Raw genomic sequence first — 25583 nt, 5'->3', positions numbered from 1 at the left:
CGTTGTGTCATGTCGGCACTAAAAAAAATTGTTTTGTGGCTCTTCGATATGGGATACTCGACCTGTACTTACAAAACTGCTGTATTTGTTAAATGTTGAGTTTGAACAGTCCAAAAGATTTTACTGCAGTATTGATTAGATCCCATTGTCCAGAAATCCTTCATTCAAAAATTACTGGAAAAAATTGTTTCTTGGTTCTTCGATATGGGATATTCGACCTGTACTTACAGTACTTCTTCTGTTAAATTTTGATTTTGAACAGTCCAAAAGATTTTACTGCAGTGTTGATTAGATCCCATTGTCCAGGAATGCTTCATTCAAAGATTACTGGAACGGTTCAATCCTTGCTCTATTCCCGTCTTGGAAATATTCTAGAGTGATACATGTTTTTAGGGCTAGGAAGATCAAGGGATCTGGGCAAGTTGGAAAAGGAACAACAGGCTCAAAGGGCCAAATTACTTCCTAGTTTCTCTACATTTCCACAATTTGGTAAATTGTCAAAGCAAGGCTGAAATTACAAAACATGACATTGTTTCTAGGGAGGAAGTCAACATAGATCATCAAGAACAAAGATGATTGAACAGAATCAAGTGTACGGGGAAAAAAATTGGATGCCAATAATGGACAGCCAGCAGCAGTTCATTCTATGCATCAGAAGTATAAAAATAGCTGGAAATTAGATGGAAGTGGGCAGACCCAGAGATGGAGACAGAGTCATGCATCAAATTGAGCAACGATGTCAAGATCATTCTAGCTCACGGTAAACAGGAAAACAATCTGGAATATTCTAGTTTGAGGATTGTTGGCTTTTCAACATTTAAATAATTAAACTAGTGCTCGTCATATCCTGGTGGCACGACAAGGCAGGAAGTCGAAAAAGAGTCAAGAGAGGCAATGAAACAAAATACTTTGGGTTTTATCAGCATACATGAGGAAGCAGGTGCTGTTTACAGATTAAATTATTGGCATGAGAAATAGAACTGGGGAGGTGTGAACTCATTGGGGAGAAGGGAGGAAAAGAGAAAAAGAGATGATTTACTAAAAAGCTAATCATGCAGGAGCAAGAAGACCGTTGCAGAAGATTCTTTGGCCACAAAAAGGCAAATAAGAATGGTATTAGGGCAATCACCCAGTTTGACAAGAACAAAAATAACACAAACATGCAGGGTCCAGAATGGACTTCAATTTCTATTCTCTAATTTATTCTGAGGCCCATCCATTTGGACATATGACAGACAACTCAATTTGAGTTTAATTATTCAACTGTGAATTTGCACTATGACACACAGGATAATGAATGAGAATCTAGAAACAAAACATTTGAATATATTTCACCCAATTCAACAAAATAAACAACATTTCTGCACAGTAATTATTTAATAGTTCACAGCTCAAAGAAATTGCTGGCAATGCCATTGTTTTAATAGAGCCCAATCCAGAATATGCATCGTCAAACATGAAAATGCTCTTTTCAAAAGGAATCCCAAGGGCAGCAAGGCATTGCGGGGAGGGGGTGTAGCAATCAGTGTTTTAATCATTCTAGTTATTTCTTTGTTCTTACAAAGAATGTTAAATTCTTATTTACTTAGTTTTAAATAGTTTTGATTACCTCTAAATATCCAATATAGTTCTAAAAATTATTGAAACTACCTTTACAGCTAGCAAAGATGAATTGGAGCTTTGATAGATTGTCAAAGCTTTCTGTTATGTTTCAAAGCTGTTTGAAGACCCTCCTGTCATTTATCCCACATCTCTGGTGTTTTGGACGTTTTGGCCCACCAAGGTATGCCCAACAAGTATGGCAGTGGCAAATATGAACAAATTAAAACTGGTAATTGCATGCAATATTTCTGAATACAGAGCTTACATTGCAAATATCTGGTATAACAAAGCATTCAAGAGCAAAAATAATTAAAGGAAATCTATGCAAGATAAGCATTTCCAGGCAATACCAACAATCTCCACAACCTTGCTATGTAAAAATTTCTTCAAGCACAAAGAAATGAAAGTGCACATTTGGCAACTCACATGATTTAGAAGGGGATGTCCCAACACAGGAATCAAAGGGGAAAACAGGTTTTCAACCAAGAACAGTGCTCCTTTATTGATCACAATGTTAATCAAGTCAACTACAGACATTATGATCTGAATGCCAACAACACGAAGAAAGTAACATTTTTCAAAAACGCAACATTACTCAGAATGACAATACAACATTGACATTCACTGATATCAGGATGAAGTCTTTTCAACTTTGGGTTCATATCTAATAACAACCCATAATAATTGCTCTCTATAGAATTCTCTTTACCCATTGTAACTACAGATTGTTTTACATTGTTAAACCCAATGCTGCGAGCCATGCTTTAACCACAACCATTTAAAACCTCACCTTGTGGTTAAGGTTTTGGGTTTTCTCCCCTCCAATTACTTTTGACTTACCCAGTCCATTTTTTCCTTCCAGTCTTTGGAAACAGATTGGGCACTTTTTCCCCTCAATTTCAAAATAAAAGTTGCTTCAATAATTTAAATGGAAAACAATTCTAGTGATAACACTGAAGGATAATTTCATGTATTACAAAGACAGAAAAAAATCCACTAGTAGATGACATTCAACAGGAATAGTCAAAGTTCCCTTCAAATGTTACATTTCAGTGCATCTCCAAAAAAAAACACACAAATGAGGTTTATTTCAAACAGAAAAATCTTGAGAATTTAAAAAAACTGCTTTGAAGTCTTTCAGAAAAAATGGTTAATTTTACCTTTATAATTCAAAGGACCTGACAGAAATCTGTTGCTCTATTCATCTACACAACATTATGATTTTTAATTCACTGTTGATATTCCACTTTGATATATTTAAAGACACCAATTTTGGAACATTTCATTCCATGTCAAGTAAAGGAGAGAAACCATGCTTGACTTCTTTCAATTCTCTACGAAAAACAAAGATTTCCACATTTTTGTTTACTTCATCAACTTGAGGATAAAATTATCAGAGGTAATAGCAATCAGGTTGATTTGTAGGATGAGGTAGGACAATCCCTGATCTTTCAGTATTAACTCTCGATTGATCCCCTCTTATTGAGGGAGCAGAGTTGATTGCCTCAGTTCTGTTGACAGAGGATGACCATCAGGGGATCTTATCCAATGGGGAACACATCAATTGCATTCCCTGGCATCATTGGGTGTTTCAGCCTTTTAAATACAAGATCCCTCTGTCAAGGCAGACCCAGTATAGGCTAATCAGACCTGGGTGTGTGTCTCCTATCGGTTTCTCTTTGTGGTCATTTGAGCCCAGATAGGATCCCTCCTTTTCAGTTAGAGTTAGTGACTGCTCATTTTGTCCGAGTCAGAGAATGATTTAATTGCCTTTCTGATGACTTCCCTACGATTCCAACTTCCTGCAAAAATTTGGTCTCTGATTTAGCAACAAATACTGGGAACACCCTCCCTCTTCTGCTTCAGTGACAAGATTAATGTTGTGCCTTCTGTTCTTGTGCCTCATCCATGGAACCCTCCCAAGAGGCCATCAGCTCAATGACTAAGGTATTCTGCCAAGAGCTGGATCGTAGGACCAAATCTGGTCTCAGGTTGGTGCTGGCAATTTCCGGTGGAAAGAGGCCTACAAGCAGCTTCCAGTCTCTGACCATGTGGGTCCTGTGGCTTATTCCCTCCCAGATGAAAGGCTATAGGCATAGATGTTTGACGACAAGACATTCAATGTTTTATATTTTCTTAGAGTTTGGCTGCTAGGCATCTCAGCATTTGACTGTGCCACCAGATATATCACCCTCAGGTTTGACTGGCATTGTACCCAACCAAAAGCTTGAAGGTAGCAGGAACTGCATAGAGGGGTTCATGATGGATCCTCTCCCAACCATAGATTTAAGTTTGTGGGAGAGGCCAGGACTTCATATGTGGCTCTGTTCCATTTGACTCCTTACTCCACAGGTCCTTCCAGGTTAGCCTCCTCTCAATGCCCTCCAATCTTCTCCATTACCCTTGTGTTGGTTGAGATATGGCTTTGACAAACCTGGCTGTTTCTTATTAACGGTGCATTTCCTTCAACATCAATTGCAGACGTTCAAATGGAATTACTTTCTGCCAGGTGAGTTTCTTTGTTTCTAAGCAAGAGCCCCTTCTACCTTGTTGTACATAACCCACTATGTCCCAGCGTCAAAGAGCTGATTTTCCATTCCATATTGCTGCAGCCGGCGTCCATTTTCTACCTGTTGATATGGCTCGGGCAGCACCTTTTCACCACAGGTCCTGTGATTCTGTGAGCATTATCTCCAACCTCTCTTTGGTAATATTTGCATTCCTCTACAAGGTTAGATAATGGCAATGACAGGATTCCATCCCCATAAATACTTGCTCTATCAAGGGATATGGTAGTCTAAACCACTTCCTCGTTTGCAATCTTAGCTTCTCTGGGACAGCTGTGTTGTTGATTTGCTTTAAGTGCACCAATGTCCTGCCCGAGTTGTTCAATCTGCACAGTGTCCTTTAGTTTTGCATTATACCAACATCCAAAGCTTTTTGGTTGAATTCTCCAAGACAGTTGGTATTGGTTCTTCATTAATGCAAAACATTTTATCTGCAAGCCTGCCCTTGACAATGGTTTGATTTCTTTTCCTGCCCATTTGACCTTGCTATGAAACCTACTGAGAAGGTACTTATTGCAGGCCTTTGTTGTTGTTCATGTGGTTGTGTTGTATGCTCTAATTGGAGGAAGACTTACCCCACTCTTCAGGCACTCCCTTCCTACCACCCAGCATGATGCACAGAAGGCTAGCTCCATTTGGGGTGGCACAGTTGATGTAGTGCAACACCTTTACAGCACTACCAATCCGGACCAGGGTTTGAGGGCTGCGTTGTCTGCAAGGACTGTTCTCCTCGTGGCTGTGTGGGTTTTCTCCTGGTCTCGGTTTCCTCCCACCATTCAAAATAAAATAACGGGATGTATGTTGATGGGGTGTAAATTGGGCATTACGGACTCGTGGAGAGAAACGGCCAGTTACCGTGCTGTATGTCTAGAAAAACCATGGTGAAAGTAACTAGGGAGATGGTGCAACCTACCATTATGCCCATTTCCAAGCAGTGATGAATTCCTTTGTAGTAATGGAGAACTGTAAATCCTGAAAATACAAGGATGAGTTGATTAAGGGTCTCTGGAACCTTGAAGTTGAAGGCTGCACAGATGAGCGAATGATCCAAAAGGCATTGGCTAGATCCAAGAATACTATATGCAAGTCTTTGTTTTCCCTTTAGGCTGTATCAGGTGCCAGATGCTGGTGTGTTTTAAGCATCCCAAGAATCCCCATACTCCTGCCTTCTATTCTCATACATCAGCGAAGGTGTTGTTCACCAGACGTTGAGCCACAACATTGAATAAAGTATTTCCTTCCACATTCAGAAGGCCCATCTCTCAGAATTGGCTGATAGCGGAAGAAGTTCATTTCTTTAGGAATCAAGATCACTCTTGCTCTTCTCAATGCCTTGGGTATAATTCCTTTCCCCCATGCCACTTTCACTGAGTTCCAGAGGAACTTTAGGATGCCAGTTGTGTTCTTATAAACCTTCCATGTAGCTCCATTGGACCTTAGGGATGATGCTGTTCTAAATCCAGCACCTACTGACTTCAATGGAGACTGTCTGTGCATTTAGATGCAAAAAGTACATTAAACAATCAGTTTACTACTTTTAGTTTATGTATTTAATTATCAATTTTACAACTCAGCCAATTTTGAAAAATTAGCAGCTATGCCAAAGCTTTCAAGCACTTCTCTTGCAATAGGACCTCTGGCAGTAATATTTGGTTGCATTGGCTGAAGTGCTGTTACAAGAGAAACATCAGGCTCAATTGCTGATATGACAATCACAGAATTGCAAATTAATTTCAAACAATTAACATGTTGGAATATTACTATTAATAGAAGTATTAGAAAATGGACCATGACACGATGGAAGTGAAGTCCTCCTCACCAAAAAAAAATAGGCAGTCAAGCTGTCAAAAGGGAAGAATATCTCACAATAATGCAGTGGGTAATTAAATGGAAGAAAATAGTGAAATAACCATACTGACATTTAAAAATTTGAGTAAACTGCTGCAGCTAGCTGACAGATTTTGCACTGCTGTAATGAAGCTGTATACGCTCATGAGTGCAAAATTCTGTGTTTCACCCTTTCCATAGTTGATTAGCTACAGAAATTCAAATTTATTGCAGTCTACAAAATGAAAAGTTGCTAATTTGATGTTCCATTTAACCTAGCTGCAAATTTGAAAAAAATCACAAGCTCAAATAGAGGATACAAATATTCTCAACAGTTACACAAGTTCCATTTATGAAATGCCCGAAAGGTCCATTTTTATCCAAAGCAACAAAATGCATCCTAGGATGCACATACAAGCAGAAGTACTTCTTTTCCACTGGAACTTTGTCTGAGGAATTGACATCCAATTTACCAGTTTAGGGTCAAGTGGAAAAGGGAAACAATCAACACACCGGAATCAAATTATGCAAAAATTCATGACGGGGACTGACAGCCTCAACCCCTACTCACATTCCCAGCATCAACTGACGCTGGTGTGCCATTTAAACCAGTGGATAAAGGACAAGCTGCATCCTTGAACTACTGTTGAAAGTAGACTCTCCTATCCCCAAGGATGACATGTTCAATGTCCTGCATTACGGAGTCCAGAGGACCCCAAAAACCAGCAGTAATAAATATGCACTACAACACAGGGTTATTTAAACAAAAGTAGTTTTTAAATTATATTTGAACAACAGAATTAAACTTTAACTTATTACTTAACCTACCTAACCCACCCAATTCCCCCCTCTAATACTAAGTGCAGGTGTGTGTAATGTGTATTTAAGATTAAAAAAAGTTCTTTGGATCACAGTCCAATCTCAGTGATTACAGGGAATTCTTGTACTGTGCACAGAAGTTAGCATTAACAAAGTTCTCCAGTCTTTGGTGCTTAAAAGCAAATGGTTACCACTCAGGAGGGCTCTTGCTGGTTTTCAGAGAGAGATTCCTTTTCCGGATATCCGCAACTGATTTCTTCTCAATCAGTCTTGCTGACGAAACTTGCCCCCTTCAGGGTTCTCCAGATGATCTTCTTTCTTTCAGGTCACCTTTCAAACCGACAGTCTTTTCGACCAGGCAGCCTTCCAAAGTTTGCCAGCTCGTCCCTCTGGAACTGATTTCTGTGACTCTTTCTCTCTCACTCCCTCCCTGTCTGTCTGAGAGCAAAGCTGTTCTGTCTCTGCCTGCAAAAATCACATGCTCTCCTAGGATACTTTGTTGCTCCTCTGCAAAAAGCATCCTGCAAAAGTTCTGTTTTAAAATGTGTGTGTGCAAGCTGCTCCAACAATTTCTCCCAAACCACCTCTAAATACTCTGTCACACCTGGTTAAAAGTAGCCCAGTGGAAACATCAAAACCAGCTTCTTTATCCGGAAACCTGCTCAACCAATTAACTGGAATGCCAGTGAAAAATGGCTAAAATCTTCATCCCAGTTTACTGATCTCACCTAACACCCTGAAGGAAGGAATAACAAAATGCTATTGCCTCATTCTATTTATTTATTTATTTTAAAACTCAAGATTTTCAATAACCTTAAAATAAATCTTATATTTACAACGGATCAGCATTTGCTTTGAACAAAAATATTTGCACAAGGGACAGTCAAACACTGCACACTTTCCCCAAACAGTTTTTACAACATGCAATTTCACTTGTACAATGGACAGATTACAAGAATGAAAATGTTGATTCATTTTTAATGCCATTCTTTCAGAGTTGTAGGACCAATGGAATCCAGACTGAAACTTGGTTAACCAGGCACAAATGTCCAACATAAAAGACCAAACGATTAGCCAATAAGCAGGTGAACATCATGGTTCACATAATAGTTGATGCAGGACTCAAAAAAACTAGTGCAGTAAGATCCCATCCTTCAAGACTCAGATTTACTCAGTGCTGAGCTTTTGCACTCCAGACTTCCAATAGTTCCTGACCAAATCTTACACAAGGGACAGCGATTTAAAGTCATTTTCAGAGGACTAAAGGGAGAGAAGAATGTTTTCACTCAAAGTGCCAAAAGTCTGGAATTCTGCACAAAAAGGACAGAAGAGATTAAAACCCTCGAAGTATTTTAAAAGTCAAATGATTTTTTTGAAAAATTGAGCTAAATGTTCATGCAAACATTTCTACAATAGCCACCCGTTTAAATTCCTTCTCAAGCAATGTAACCTCCACTGCTCACAATGATGGACAGAACTGTTGCGCAGCTTCTTCAGTTTTGCTTTTGATCATAAGGAGGACTCCTATTTCTTCAAATTTGCAGTCAAACGCCGAAGTGGGGAATCCAAAAGCTTCAACTCCACTCCCCCCCCCCCACCCCCCATACAGAGCACTTACTTCCTGATAAGACAGTGTACATCCATCACTCAACATTACACAAGATTTGCAACAGTTAAATAAAAATATTCCAAAAAATTGATTTTTTTTTTCATGCATGTAATTAATAAACAATTATATAAAACAATAAGAGTTTCAATCATTACATGATGGTTATAACCCCTGTTCTTCCCTCCTACACCCTCTCTCTCTAAACCCCCCACTCCCAAAGAAATGTATATAGAAAAAGGATAGATTGTAATATAAAGAAAAATAGTTTCATGGATTGCTCAAAGGTTTGCTTTCCAACACAGGACTCCAGCAAGGCTTAAATGTTCAATTTAGGGAAGATCAACACAGGCTGAATCTACATATCTACACCTAAAATTTACAGGCTCCAAATTTGCAAAATATACCATAGTTATTTCTCAAATTATATGTAATTTTCTCCAAGGGGATACAGCTTTGAACTTCTACATTCCATCTTCCCATACCCAAGTGTGAATCTGATTTCCAGGTCACTGCAATAGACTTCCCTTGCCACCGCTAATGCTATTTCTTGAGTATTCCACATTGTTAGGATTAGTCAAAGACATCTACACAGCTGAAAGGGTAGTCAACACAACATGGACTAGAGCTGTAAAAAATGGAAAAATGCTGAATTATTAGCGACATTAATCACAGTGTCAGAATAGAGGTGACACAAGAGCTTTACTTGATCTGGTCTCAAAATGCTAAAATAACATTGTTTCACTTACATATGCTACTCAAATATTGCCATAATTGATCAAATAATTGATTTGCATCTTCAGGCATTGTTGTTCTAATAAGCCACAAGGAAAAGATGAGCAAATTATGAAATATACCTCCTCTATACGATGTTTCAAATGGATGAACAGCTTTTTAGATTCATCATGTCTCCAACTATAAATTGTTATAGTTTTCAGTGCGAAGTGCAATCTATTGAAGATGCAGGAGTCAAAGCAATATATGACCAATGGGGGTGGGCAAACAACTTTACAAAGCTTTTCACTTGTCAATTTTTAAACTGCAGTCATTCCGTCAATGCAAACATTGAGATTTATGGATGGTGAAATGTCAATGACCTCATGTTCTATTATAATTCTTTATTTTCAAATGATTTTTTTTAATTTAGTACTAGCCCAGGCTATGCTGGCTACCTATACTTGTAGTTTGTGTGTCTTGTGCATCCATTTGGTTACAAGAAAGAATTTTGGTGCATCTGTATGTTGTACTCACAAATATAACAAATTCTCATTAATCTTCAGATATCCTTCACTAATATAAAATGCAATGCAAAAAAACAGGACAGTGCCCATGTTACCAGGCATAACGGTTAAAGTTTTACAATTAAGAAATGTTCATGAAATAGCTATTGAATTGTTTGCTCGTTTCACTCATCCAGTTATAAAGCTATTTCTGAATATTGTAGAAGTACATTTTACTATGTGTGGCCTAATAAGCAGTGTTAAGGATCTAACCATTAAAATTTAACAAAAACATTGCATGCCAAGAGAGGCAAAATGCCATGAGAAATGGGTTTACAAATATTTCTTCAGAGTCAAGGTACTGCAAAAGGTAAAAGCTTTTTTTTTGCTGACTCAATGCAAATTCCCAGTTTCCATTTGGACAGGGTGATGTAGTTCTCATTCAACCATCACACTGAGAATATGTTCATTATTTTTAACTGCTGTAGAAATAACCATGGCAAGAATATAAAAGCACTTTAAAATGAAAAATAATGCACCATGGAATCATGTTCAGCTTTGCATGCATCAAATGATAACCTGAACTATTTGTATAAAATTATAGCCCAACAGCTCTTTTCACGAATGACCACATTCTAAAAGGTTGGTCCACATCATCTGCCAATCATGAAAAAGTTTTCAACTGGTTACTCAGCATCTATGGGACACAAACAACAATGGTATACATTAGAGCAGTGAAGATCAGAGCTCGTGCTGAAACACAAAACTCAAAGGAAAATTGCTGGATAAGGCCATGAATCCATTCTGGAGAAAGAATAAAAGATCTGTGCCTCTGGAGAAAGAATATTAATATGAATATTAATCTGAATATTAACTATGTAACCATACAAATCTGTCCAGTTCCAATAACAACAGGAAATGAGTTATCCCAAATTTTACAATTAAATATTGATTGCCAAAGGTTGTAGATGCACAAAGATGAAATGCTCCTCCAGCTTTTGTGAGGCTTTGCTAGAATATAGGTCAATGTCAAAAAGATCTGAGTGGAGATTGGCAGCGGAATGAGCGTCAGGCAATTTGACGTCCAGAATTACCTCAACTGGCAGATTTCTTGCTTCTGCTGTTACAAAACTGCTCCCAGACTCTCCTCTTCAAGCTTTCACTCTCCATCTGCAACCAATATCCATTACAACACCAACCTCCAAATTCAACACAATTTCCAACACCCTCAACTAGATTTTACCACCAGACATCTTCCCCCAAAGGAAGCATTCATTTTGCATCTCCCTAGTCATTCTTTCATCTCCACCAGATGCAAGCAATCCACAGTTACGACTGTTTAGATTACGGACGGGCAGCCCACAAGCCGTATCCAGCCCGCAACACCAGTGCGAGCTGCCTCACACATAGCGCCAGCTCCTCAGTGCAACCCTTTTTGTGGATGGCGGGTATGGTCAGCACAACGACTTTAACACAGGGGGAGTGGCAACAATTGCTTGGTGTGAGCCTTTAGTGGATGGTACCCATGCCCCCTCGTGCAACCTCACATCTCGCATCTGCCAGCCATATGGAGATGGAAGGCTGCAACCATGGTGCACTGACAGGAGCAGGCCTTCATTCATCCTCAGGTACGCAGCTGGTTTGGCTACCACCGCAGCCTTGGAGTGGTGGGGAGATAGTCTGGGTGATTCTTCCCCAGGGAACAGGAGGCATTGTGGCAAAGGCCGGGGGAGTAACTGCTACACCCCACTCTGGGTTCATTCCCGCCCCTCATGAACTCCATTGTTGTCTTCCACCTGCTGTTACACTGATAGGGCATCTGTACAAAGTGAAGGGTGGGAGGTTTAAGGGTAAGTTTTTATTTGAAAAGTTGCTTTGGCAGGGATGGTGGTGGAGGCTGAAACATTAAGGGTATTTAATAGACTCTTCGACAGGGACATGGATGAAAAAGAGAGGGTTACGAAGGATTTAGTACTTTTTTTTGGTAGGAATATATAGGTTGGCCTGTACAGTTCTTATTTATTTCTTATTTAACCCTGCCCTGAAATGCATCGTCATAGTTCTCTGGAAGAAATACGGTCGATCTCGTTGCTTGAACTTTTTCTGTGGATTGCTTTGATAAATTATCGTCAGTTATGTTCATACATTGTACATTATGTACTTCAAGCAGCGACAATCAAAAACTTCAATTACATCATGTATGTGTTTCACTATTTATTTTACGGTGCAGTCCACCGTTCAATCACCGACACACCATTCAGCCCACGCATGGTAAGACTGCCCACCCCAATTTAGATCATGCAAATTTACCCTGACAGAATTCATGCAAAATTTGAGGAAAATAACATTTTTTCAATAAGCACTTCTTGACACATGCAAATATTTTCTCAAAATACTCCCCACCCCCACCAATAACTGAGGGGTTGTCTGAACACCCCTCATCTCAAAGCAGTTTCCCATGGAACCACAGGAAATACAATACCCCTCTTTTCATTCTGATCTCTTCCCCCACCAAATATGAACATTCCTTCCAGGTAAAGCAAAGATTCACCTCTTCCCACCTAATGAACTGCATTCAATGCTCATAACAATGGTCTACTTCACACTGGACAAAATAAATGCAAATTAGATAAGCACTTTGCCATTCAATCTCAGGTGCAATCATGAATTTCATGGTCATCTTAATTTTCCATACCATTCCCATATTGCTGTGTCTGTCAGAGTCGCCATCAGTTTTTCCAATGAGGCCCTCCTCCACAAGCTTAAAGAAAGCTGGCCTTTGGAACTCTAGATCGAAATGAACAATTTCAGATGTCACCTTTCCCCCCCCCCCCCCACCATGTATGTGTCAGATTTAGCCATTTCTGCACAGTTAATCGGTTATCCAATGGCAATGCATTCTGTTTTATCACAGATTTTTGTCTGATTGACTGGACATTCAGCATTCTTCAATTTCATGCTTTAGCAATATCACTTTGATGCCTTGCTTACTACCCTCATTAATCTATTTTCCAGAGAGATCCATAATTATCAGGATCACCACAGCTTCACAATATCAGAGATGTTCCCTTTGCCCAATTCATCCCTCCCTAGCTTCCTCACGATTTAAAATGAATTTTTCTCCATTTCCCAGTTAACATTCATATGTTAAGTTTCTCCTTCCAGTGATGACAGCTGACCTCCTGAGTACTTCCAGCATTTTCTGATTTTACTTAAAGTCTCCAACACCTACAGTACATTTTTAATTGAAAACTCAAACTTAGTCAAATTTCTGTCAAGTGTTTGGTGATTTTACTTCTCAGATTTTAAATTTCATTTTCACTTAAAAAAATGTGTTTGGCTATTCAGGCACACAATGCTTCAGAGCAAACAAAATTGTATCCCACACAAAAGCTTTCCTAACTAAGGTCTGGCATTGAAGCTTGAACTTATTTTTCTGCTCCACAGTCAAGGTCCAAAAGCCAAAATGTTCTGCAGAAATGTCACAGAGTATCAAACTGCAGACTGTGCTCCATTTCACAAGACAAAATGTTTTCACATATCAAGACAATTTGTTCAAGAGAAAGTGCACTTTTACAAACTTCAAGATATACATGATCTGGTGCCAGCTTTGCAAAGCTTTCTCACAATCTCACTTTCCATAGGGCAGGTCATACAGTTTAATTCAAAATCAAATTGCAGTCATGATAAGGTTGCAGCAATTAAATTGACAGGATATAAAGACAAACTGGAAGGTGATCAGATGGGTTGGAAAAAAGACTATTTTTTACAATATTTCTATAAACATACTCAAAATGTCCTTACCATAAATTACTCAAAGACAAAAATCAGAAATTACCAGTACATTAAAAATTCCAAGCAGAATTCCTACTGTTCAAGATACAAGAAGGCGCTTGCCCTTTTTTTTTAAAATATACAGGCATCCCAGTAAATCAGCCGTTCAGTGTCCCAGTTAGGAATGGTGTTTTTGCTGTTCACACTTGGCCACTCTTACTTAACTGGGTTACTGCATGTTTTCAAACTCACCACGAGTCATCCCCAGGGATAGGATTGTTCTACGCTCCAACGGTGATGTCATGACATACTGAGCAATGGTAGACCTGCCCCAAATCCTGATCAATGCATTATGATCTTATATTTATTGAAAGTAAATCATGCCTAATTATAACATAATTAAGCTTTATGCAAAGCACAGTATGAACCCTTCAGCCCCTGTTGTTGTGATGACCTTTATAAATCTTTATAAGGGACTGTGGGAAAGTGCTAGCAATAAATAGCATAGCAAACAATTTATAAAGATTGTGGGAAAGTGGGTAGTGCTATCACACACAACTTATAAAGACCGTGGGGAACAAGCAATGGTGGACCTGCCCTCCCAGAATTCTGTGCGGCAGAGAAAGGGCTGTATGCATGGTGCACTCATGGAGGGGTTTCACTGCCACATGGAATTCTGGGAGGGCAGGTCCACCATCGCTCCCCCCCCCCATGGTCTTTCTAAATTGTGCACGATACCACTACCAATTTTCCCACACTGTTTAGAAATTGTCATTTCACACCAGCGTTCAGACGATTTTGATTTCACACTTGACCCTAAACCAGTCAATTGGCCCTTAATTCCTGGGACAAGGTGCAAGTGTGAAAGGAGCTTAAGATTCAATCATCTTGGGTTATCTTTCTTCCTCAGCACATTTTGTTTAGACAGACAGCACAGTAAAAGGTCATTCAGGCCCACAATCCCATGCCCTCCAAAGACACCAATTAACCTACAAACAGCATCTGGTTTTTTTTTTGAAGGTGGGAGGAAAGCAGAGCGCCCAGAGGAAACCCACATAAACACAGGGAGAGGGTACAAACTCCTCAGACAGCACCGGATTCAAACCCCAGTTGCTGGCACTGTAATAGCATTGTGTTAACCATGCCACCCATCATAAACAAGAACTTTAAACACAAATTTGAATTAAACCATACGTAACCTATCATTTCAAGAAAAAGCATACACTAAAATGTAATTCAAGCAACAATCTGATTGTATCCATGCTGCAGTTTCAACATACAAGCCCAATTATTTCACAACAGACCTTGAAACAAAAGCTCAAAATAGCAATAATAATGCAACCTACTTCATTATGCAATATAACAATTCATAAGCAGAATTTCTCTTGGGTCACAAGCTCACTAGGCAGAGGAGAGTTGTACAGACAAAGCGGAGACAACAGCTACCATCACTTCTTAAAAAGGTCATGAGAGATACTGCAAGATCCTATCAGCTGCTCAACACATGAAACAAGTGCTGTCAATGCCCAGTAATAGCCCACAAGTGAGCATATCTGGCTCATCCACCATCAATCCTCATAGAAAGCCTTCCACAATGCGCCACTGGGTGTTTCATTGCTGGGGTAATGCCAGTGGAGAGCAAGATTCGTGACAAGCTTCCAGCACAATATCCACCCAAGCTGATTCCTTTTTTGAAGAGCACTGTGAATGTTTTGCTTGACTGTCTAACATTATTATAAATAAGTGTTCTGCAATGTACTAGAATATTTGACGATAAAAGCAATATTACGATTACTGAGATAATTAATATGGGCATTATCTAGTGAAAAATTTAATGGGAGTATCAAATCATACCTTGATATGTCCCAGTAACACCAAGCCCAGAGTATTGCCATCATACTCCATTTTTTTTTAAAAAGAATGTGCTTCAGCACGATCACATGCTCCTTGCCAAGTTAAATTAGAAACCTCCCCTTCACACCACCCACTACATATCTGGAAAAGTCAACACACCAAGGTAAAGTCAGTTATTTTTTCTACCTACCCCCTCCAGCTAAAAATTATCAATTTTAGATGTTCTGCATGAACTGAAGCCAGTAAAAAATATTAAAAGCCTTCATGGTAGTGGATTGTTTCTCCAAATTGGATGCCAGTGGCAAGTGATGTGCTACAATTATTTGCACTAGGTACACTGTTATTTATATCAATGATTTTGATGAAAATGTCATTGGTATCAGGTTGGTTACACAAAAATTGATGGTGGAGTGGACAGCACAAAAAGTTACCCAAGACTCCAGCTGAATCTTCTTCAACTAAATAGGGTGAAAGCGTTATTGAAGAGAGACCTGGAATAACGGTACAGTTCCCTGAAAGTGGTGTCATAGGTTGATAATGTGGAAAAACAACATTTGGCATGTTTGCCTTCTATCAGTCAGGGCAATGAGTACAGGAGTTGAGACATCACATAGCAGCTGTACAAGACATTGGTGAGGCCACATTTGACAGTTCTGGACACCTTACTACAGAAAAGAGGGTATTAACCGGAAAGGGTATAACATATATTTGAGGAGAATATTACCAGGGCTGAGAGCTTAACTTTTAAGACTGGAGAAGCTTGGCCTCCTCCCCCCTCCACCCCCCAAAAACCATGAAGTTTACGAGTCAAGTTCAAAGTTATTGTTAGCGTACATACATGACATCACATACAACCCTGAGATTCTTTTTTCCTGCGGGGCCAGGCAGAAAATGGTCATTGTCTGGAGGTATACAAAATATTGAGGGACATGGATGATGTGAATAGTTGTCTTTCCCCAGGAATTTTGATTGGGGGGTGGGGTCCTGAAATTAATATGTACAGGTTCAAGGGAAGAGGGAAGAATTTTGAAAAGGACTTGAGGCTCAACATAGTCAGAGGGTAGCAAGTAAATGAAACAAGTTACCTAAACAAGTGATTGAGGTGGGTTCAATTATAGTATTGAAAAGATGAGGACAGATACATGGATCAGGAAAGGTTGAGGAATATGGGCCAAACAAGAAAAAAAATGGGACTAGCTCAAATAAGCATCCTGCTCAGCATTGGAACAAGGGGCCTGTTCCTGTATAGTTCTGACTCCATGATTCTTCGCTTAAAGAGGAGCACAGGAAAGGAGGGTGTGAGGAAGGCAGAGACAGAGGCACTTTAATCTATTCTACTCATAGGAATGGAAAATTTCTGAGCATATACACGGTGCATTAAACAAAAATTATTACGAATGGATCCAAGTGGGTCAAAGAACGTTCTAAACACGAAGACTAGATTATGTCCAAATTTTCAAAATGTCTTCTCCATTACACACATCATGAAAGAAACCTGAGCATTTTTAACTACTTTATGTTCAATTAAGCCATAATCAACATGGTAACAAGCGACTGCAAAACACTCATTCACACCTTTGATGCCATGCTCAACTGAGTTGGTTAGAACCACAAACATTCTTTGGCACAGGTGATTCTCTGAGAGTGGTGTTCAGTATTACAAACTGCACACAACTTACATTTTGAAGCCAGGCCTCTGCTCTCTCTATTCTTTACTTTTATCAACCCATGTTGATACTTCAATCCTTGTCACTTCATCCATTGCTAAACAACAGAAAATTTTCTCCTTGGAGGGAGAATATAGTATTTATATACTCATTGTTATGCCACAAAAATACAAACATTACAGTCCTAGATTGATGCAATGTAAAGTCTGGTCTTTTGGCCAACCAGATCGATGCCAATCTTTTTTGTCCATCGACACTAAACTGTTCTTTAATTAAATTTCAGTAATAAAACATTTATCCAACATCTTCAAATCAGCAAGTCAAGATTGGAATTATCCAATCTAGCACAATTCTAATATCAATGCAGATTACATTTAAATGAATCAACTTTTGAAAACAGATTCATTTTACAGATTTCAGGTCCTTTGATGCCCCAGGGTACTTCTGAAGTTTGAAGAGCTCCATTTAGAAACTGCATATCAATTTGAATAAATAGCAACATGATAAATGGCTAGATAATAAGCTATATTTTTTTTAATTGATCAAGAGATAAATAGTGATCAGAATACGCAGTGCAACTTCCTTTAAAAATCATGCCTAAAGATCTTTGGCATTCATCCAGGCACACTGATATGGGCCTTGCATCTCATTCAAAAGGCAAATCAAGGTCCAAGAGAATATTGAGAAATAAAAGAGATTATGGTGGAAGTCCAAAGATCCTTGAAGGTGGCAGGCCTTCATTCATCAAGTTATTGAACAGAAGAGCAGGTAAACCCATGTCAACTTTATAAATCACTGATCAGTCCTCAACCAAAATACTGCAAGCAACTCTGGTCACCACACAATAGGAAGGATAGGGTGAAGAAGAGATTCACCAGGATGTTGGCCAGTCTGGAACATTTTTGTTATGAAAAGGACTGGAGAAACTAGATCAGTTTTCCCAGAAGTGGAAGATTGTTCTCATTTCAGATAACTTCTTCCCCCACTTTCCATTTCTTCTTTTTGACTTTTCTTTCCACTCTCCCTCTCAAACTGTGTGCCACTTTCTCCCAACCAAGTTCCCCGGTGTCATCAAGGAGAGCAGGCGCCTTGGGTGGGCGGACCTCAGGCTCAGTGGCATTATCTTCCCTCCTACCCTCCTCCCTCCCTCCTCAGCACACCGGATGCCGACTCTGAATCCTCCTCTCGGCCTATTTCCCCAGTATGCGTGTGCGATGCGCCTACGAAAGGATTCTGAGTCAGGTGCTCGAGTGACCGGGGAGATAGGAACCCACTGACTCGCCAATGAGCATTCCACCTGTCCAGGAAGCCCCCCTGAGGATTAGTGGAATCAGTGGATTCGTGTAGAGGATCGCAATTGGGTGGGCTCTGTGATCGGCGGTCGCATTGGGTTCGTTTCGATGATCGGCAGCGGCCAGCATTTTTTTGGTGAGAATTAATTATTTTAATGCTTAAAAATACTTGCCTTGTGGTCTGTTGCTACTTAAGCATTGATACAAGTGATTTGCTGATGCCACTGAGCTGTTTTTTAAAAAAAATACTAGTTCTCCAGAAAAAAAAACATTTATCTGACATAGGCCCAGTCCCGACTATTTTAAATAATCAGTGTTGTCCTGTACTTTTAATGTAAAATAAGTTATAGTGAACTTCAATTAGGCAAATGCAGACCACTTGGACCAACCACATTTTTCACAAACTGTTTTCATTGTTTTTCTGTGACAGAAACCAAATTCTCCTCCATAAAAAAACTTGGTATGTTAATGTTTTGTCAAAGTATTACAGCAGTACAGCAGAGCTTTGGGGGCCGGGGGGTGGGGGGGGGTGGTGGAATGCCACTTTGCGGACAAACAACAGGTCAGATGCATTTTTATTAGGCAAGAATAAAATCCTTCCCAATAACTGAGAAATTACTACAGCTTTACAATCTGTGATACAGTACCACTTAAATTAGCTACAACATTTAATTCAGCCAACAAGTTATCATTCTGCAGATAAATCTGGAAAGCAATATACTCATCATGGATTCTGACACTCCCACAAACATCACAGCTTAATCTGCTTCAGTCATTTTGAGTGAAACTCTACAGTATTTAATGAATGTTAATCACTATCCTGCAGAGTAAAACCTTCTTTGTATACCAATAAAATGTCTAAACCAAAGAACAAGTTTAAAAAATTGGAAACGTCAGTAACATTACTGGGAAACCCTTTTTATTTCAGCTGCTGAGATTAAAAATTTCTGCAAAATATAATCACATTCTGTTGACTATTAATTAAAAATAAACATTACCATTAGAACAGAGAACTTTATTCTGAATGTTTCAGAAGCATTATGGCTCTTTCATTTAATATACTTTTAAAATAGGAATCCGTTTTTTTAAAAAAAGAAAGTAATCTTTGAACATTAGAAATACAGTAAATTATGAACAAAGATATTACCTTGATGCATATTCCAGCTCCATAGCACCCAAAAGATACACACCTCCAATTCTGACCCCACATTTAATCATTCAAACACTAACAGCCCTGATTCCACGGCACTGGAATATGTTCCATCATCTTAAATCATTCAATCCCAACTATTTGACCGAAGTTTCATCAGTCCAAATCACATCTATTCAATAGCATTACAATCATGGAGAGTGTTTTGCTCTAGAAGAGGCCACAGAAATATAAACAAGCTGAGACTGTTAAGTATTTCACTATGTAAAGAAAAATAGAAAAACAATGTATCAAATGTAAAACTGACCTTTGATTAAAGTATCTCACTTTTTAAGTTTCAAGCAGCAAATGAAAACTATGCTGAGGTTTTTATTTGTTCTGCCTACATAAAATCACTACCAAAATGGGTACAAATGTAGCAAATTAGTGCCACAAAGAAACCAATCCAAATCTTATGTAAAAAAAATCATTTTGGAAATTTCATTTAAAATTCAAACACCTGCAGTACTTGATATTCCTGCAGGTGGCACTATGAAAGTACTTTGAAAGGTAAGGTGCCATACTGACATAGATGCATTCTTACTCTAAGGATAGAACAGAGTACGGAATCTAGTTGGTGTTGCTACAAATCATTGTTATCCAATTTGTTCTTGCCAGGAATTCCATGCAAACACGTTTCGGTAAATAAACTTATAATGTTTAAAATAAACATTAAAAAGATGATTTTGCATAATTAGATGGCTGCATTAAAACTGCCCAAAATCTGAGCTTGATGTTCACACTTTAGCCCAGGGAACTGACTCCAAGCAAAGTCTGGATTGTGCAGTCTGAACACCCAAAATGTACCAAATTTTCTAGGCTGCATAGCCACGTTAAATCTAACGGCAAAACTGTTCAAAATGTCATTTGGAAACCATTCATCAATTGCCCAAATTTCAAGGAAAATTTTATGATCAATATATTTTAAGCCATATATAGGTAAAAGATATTACCAAATAAACTAATAATTAAAGTGTTTCCCAAAAAAAATTTAAAGGCATCTTAAACTTAAGAGCTTAATAGTTTAATCAATAATGCAACAAAGAGGCAAACAGGAGCAGTTACCAAAACAAAAAGAAAAAGTAGCTAATAGATGGGCTTCACATCTTCAAAAAACTGACAGAACCAGACGCATCAACAGGATGGTGGGATGCAAAAGAGTAACAGCTGGAAAAGCATAAACTAAAAGTGGAAACACAGTGACTGCCACCTACAGAACACTATCCAAATGAAAAGGGAATAAAATTCCAGGAAAGGGAGTCAACAGTGGCACTCTGCTGTATGCAATATGAACACAATAAGCTCGTATTAATTCAAACAATTTATTCAATAAGATTTTTTGACTCGCTTTTAAACATCAAGTGGATGGGGCCAACCTCCAAAACATATTGAAGTTTATAGTCTTCAACACAAATACACAGATTAATTTAAACATTCCATCGAAGATAAATTCCAAAAGCCACACTCACGTGAACAAATCTTAAATTCAAAACTTCCTCACTACATTTTACACATTTTCCTATAATTGAAGCTTCAATAACACTGCAATAATACCTGCAGCTATCCCCAATTCAGGAATGCCCACGACCCCAGAAATGACTTTTGGTCTGAATGGAAATGAAACAGACTGCACATTCAGGCAACGCACTTACAGTTCTGCAAATTTAAAACTCCACCCACAAAGAGTAGCTACAATTAGCAGCTCATTCTGTTATGCATTCAAATTCAGCTCCTTGAAGCAACTACAAAGCACCTCCAAATTCAGCAATATTCAAGTTTTTTTTTTCAGTTTCATATCTCTACCCAATGTGGGAAGCTTTAACAAATAGCAAATGACAAAAGCTAAAAACCATCAACTCACACAAAACATTAGTTTACAAGTTTCAAAGTGACAACAGACAGACACCCAGTTTGTGAATTAACCATTTCCAGAACAAAATGTGTCTGCTTGAATATAAGAAAACAGGAAAATAAACCATCCCATAAATGCAAGAATCAGAATATCAAGCCCGATCTGGTTTTTTTAAATTAATTATAAATAAACACAATGAAGCAGCCAAAGTTTCTAACTCTTGATTTCAAGGTACTACAATTCAATTTTATTGACAACAGCACCAGTTTTTCTTAATTAAAAAAGTTCAACATAAAGTCAATGACATTCAACATTTTAAAGATGTCAGGCACAAAGTTCAGGTTAAGGAATTCTTTTTTTCATTTACTTCAATATGCTTGATTGCTCATTTATCAGGTTTGAAAGTTTCAAGAAATAGCTCGACTTTTGTCATAACCAGGCTATATCAAATCCCCTATCAAAAAAATGCAATGTTATACAGCAATACATATTATTTTTCAAAATACCTAGATTAATGTCAACTAGGTCAGCTGTAGAACACAGCAAAAACATTCATCAACTGTAAAATGCTTAGGTCAGCATTAGCCTATTGACAAAGATAGCGCATGGCAAAACAAATTCTATTTTACTATTTCGACTTGATTCCCATTAGAGAATACTTTAACCATGAAGTCTAATCTTCATTTCAAAATATTTCATCACTTTATCTTGTTCAAATTTCAGATTCTAAGTGGCCAAGATATTCAATTATCAGCTTATTTTTCAAAGCTATATTGCCAGCTTTCAGTTTACGTAAAAACTGAAAAAGATTTAAACAGACAGAACAAGCACTGGAAACTGCTTTTATTTTTTTTATTTAAGCTAACATGTTTCTTTAAATTACAAATCTGCAACTAGTGGCCACAAAATTATTAGTCATCTATACTCAGAATTTAAACAAAGTACAAGAAAATGACAAAAGGCCAAGTGATTGAAGCCCCAAGTCAAAATTGCCAAAATTCATTAAATTGATGATGTCTGTGAATCTTTCATTCACAGACCCATTTCAAGGTTGTTGGCTTAATAATTTTTCCCCACCTGTCCTTAAGTTTAAACATGCGACTGCAACATGTACAACAGCACTCCTTAAAAATAACCATTTGATTTTACAACATTTAATATGTCTTTCTGAAAAAAGCTCACATCCACAGTCAGAGCATACCTCGACAAAAAAAAAATCCACAGCTGTTGTCAACCACATCATCCTGCACAAGTTTCTTACTAAGTGTTTGATCTCCAAGTAAGGGGGCTCCCCAACAGCTGAAATGTGATTCCACAGGCAGCTATCCATAAGATCTCCAATGTGCACACCAAGTTCCTATTCAATTTGCTTGCATTTCTCTATTGAAATATTTTTCACAAAGTACATGACATCTGATGTGCAAACAATACAAAAGAATATGCAACAAAAAAAATAAATATTTACATGAACGATTAAGCCATAAACATTTTAAATGTGAAAGGCAATCTGAAATGTGAAAGAACAGTTAGGAATTCTAAGAATTCTCTCAGTAAATAGTACACAACAATCCTGCTGACAGAGTCAAATTACCTTACACAAGATCCCTCTGGAGGTTTCCAGAGGCCAACGGCTGTAAAACACCAGCTACTTAAAACAATGCATCTCTATCTGAACACAAAGCCCCCAAATATCCACATACTAGAATCAACAAGATCTCTCCCACTCACTCACCTGTGGCAGTTTTCTACAAATATTGTCAATTATTTAACTTTTTTTTTAAAAAAAGCAAGTGCACTTCCACAAAATCAATTTCTGACATCACAAAGATCTATTAAAAGTCCCTATCAGTTCTGGAAAATTAAATGAAAAATCCTACAATTAATTTTCTTTTTAAATAACTGATAGATATCTCTGCAATTAAGTCATAAAACAATTTTAGAGACAAGACAAATCAAATAAAGTACTTAAGATGCACTTTCAAATTATTAGTACAATCATGAAAAACAGTAATCAATCATACCAACTTCTTTATCTCAACCGTTTTATTGATTAAGAAAGATGCAACTCACCTCGTAATTCATGATGAATTATATCAACTAGATTCGGTTCCTCTCCCCACCAGTAAATCCACAATTCCTTGGCTTCAGGTCTCACATCTCGACGCCATACACACAGCAGATTGGCCTGCAAACATCTAATAAAGGTCTGCAAAATTGGATCATCCTGAGCTGGTGCTGAGATGATGGGACCACAGCCCCCAAGACCCTGGAAACTGTACCTACGCCATTTGATGCCAGTTAATTCAGCCTGTTGATTGAGAAAAATGTTATAAACGTCTCCCCCCAAAAAAAGTCATCATTCAAATCAAAACGTCTTCATGGTGCCATTTCAAAGCACAGCTACGAGAGTATTTGAACTTTCCTCCAATACTCCACATAATATCATCTTGACTGTTAGTCAATTCGATTACAACCGTAATCAATTCCAACCTATGAATGACGGGAATAAGCATTGGTATTGTCAAGCAACTCACGAAACCTACTTAATATGCTTTGATCGGAAATTGATAGTTTACATAATTAACACGTGTAATATAACACAAGATCTCTCCAGGAAAAAAAAAGAAACATTTCCATTAACATTTTAAACGTTCTTCCGTTCCACACTGCTGGCATATAATATACATGGTGAATATTTTGAACGTGAGAGGGACAGGAATTTTTTTTTTTAAAAAGACTGTGAACCTTGGATGAAAGAATGTATCGAACTGAACCAGCGAGAGGAAAACTGTGACTGTTACAATAAAGTGTGCAGCATTCGAAACTTCAGAGATGTACGATTTATTACTGCATGCAGTGTATTAAAAAGCGAATGCGTGCACCGAAAAATGGACAGGAGGGAAAGAGAACGCGGAATAATTGCCCTGTAAACGCCAAACACCATCACTTGTATCCAGATTGCGTTTAACCTTCCACCCCCCACCCACCCTTGTTATAAAAGACCACGCTTTAATTCGGCTTCAGATATGCAGACATTTTTCCACTTCAAGATGGTGGATTAAAAGCTTCCAGCTCTGTTAAGGGGAAATAATGTGCAATACGTAGTGGAGGCTCTCTCTCTCTTTTCGGAAGGAGGGAGGGGGTGGAAGGAGGAGGAGCGTCAGCATCAAAAATAGAGGAGGGAAGAGAGAGGGGGGGGGAAGAGAGAGAGCAAGGGTGGGTGGGTGGGTGGTTATGGGGGGGGGGGCTGGAGAATAAACTCCAGACAGGAAAATAAGGCCATGTAAACGGTTATGCTGAACCATTAGCAGAAAATGGCTGCTCCCACACAGCCCAAGGCCCCTCTCTCTCTCACTCACTCACCAGAGAGAATAAATTCGAATGGCAGTCCTCCAAGCTAGCACCGTTGGCCACCCAGTTTGCTGCAGTCATGCTCCGTGCATGACTTTCTCTCCGGAGGTCGAATTAAAGATTCCGTCTTGGTTTGCAAAAAAAATTAATAAATATCCAGGGAGGGGGGGAAGGGGAGGGAGGAGTGGGGGGGGGGGGGAAAGGATGATAAGTTTTTTAGAAAAAAATCAGATCCCCAACGTCTCCACCTCTCGGAGAGAGAAGATCATCAGTGGTCCATATTTTGAGAGAAAAGCAGTGAGCAGGGAAGATCTCCACAGCGACGTGACGTCCGCCCAGAGAGGGTCCGCTTTAATTCAGGAGGCTCCCCAAGGTTTCAGGGCATTTTTTGTTCCCCCAAGAGTGTTGTTGTCTTCTGCGTCCAACAACCAAGTTTATAGTCACGCAGAACCAGAAATTCGGTGCCGGCCGCCGCTCCCTCTCTGGCTGAGTCTCACACACACTCACTCACTCACATACTCTCTCACTCACTCTGATATATATACACACACACACACACACACACTCACTCACACAGCGTAATGGCGACAGCGAGGAGGCGCTCGCTTCCCCCCCCCACCTCCGCCGCCGCCGCCGCCGATTGGTTCCCCTCGCGTCACGTGGGCGCACGCACGTTCCCACCCCGCTTCCCAGCTCCAGGAGGAGGGGGGGCGTGGCCCGGCGTCGGGCACGAGCCGCCGGCCGACGCTGACCTGGTGGTGGCGCCGGTGAGCGCGGATCGGCGCCGGGCCAGGAGCCCGGGAGCAGAGATCACGGAGGGAGGCCTGTGTGATCTGCGCGCTGCCCTCTCTTTTTTTAAATGATCACGGCAGATTTACACCTCTTCTTTTTCCTTCCCAAAGACGGGTCATTTTGCAAACTCGTTCAATCTGCGCACAGTCATCATCTGATAAATGCATTAAA

General features: G+C 39.1%; 1 protein-coding gene across 3 annotated transcripts in view; it reads right to left on the bottom strand.

Annotated features, from left to right (window-relative positions):
- LOC138761280 (mediator of RNA polymerase II transcription subunit 13-like) overlaps positions 1 to 25222 on the bottom strand; it is a 246699-nt gene extending 221477 nt beyond the window's left edge. For 2 of the 3 annotated variants that reach the window (XM_069933152.1, XM_069933155.1), the window contains exons 1-2: positions 24633 to 25222; positions 23340 to 23577 (exon numbers count right to left, since the gene is read on the bottom strand). In XM_069933152.1, coding sequence (XP_069789253.1) covers positions 23340 to 23577; positions 24633 to 24701 — 307 coding nt within the window. In that variant the 5' untranslated portion in view covers positions 24702 to 25222. Of the gene's footprint in view, positions 1 to 23339; positions 23578 to 24632 lie in introns of those variants that run through there. The other variant, XM_069933153.1, reaches the window with a different exon arrangement.
- Positions 25223 to 25583: the final 361 nt, after the last annotated feature.

The sequence above is a fragment of the Narcine bancroftii genome, chromosome 4 (genome assembly GCF_036971445.1).
Source record: "Narcine bancroftii isolate sNarBan1 chromosome 4, sNarBan1.hap1, whole genome shotgun sequence".
NCBI classification, from domain to species: domain Eukaryota; kingdom Metazoa; phylum Chordata; class Chondrichthyes; order Torpediniformes; family Narcinidae; genus Narcine; species Narcine bancroftii.
The sequence above is the reverse complement of the archived record's forward strand: the minus strand, read 5'-3'. Positions and strand labels throughout refer to the sequence as shown.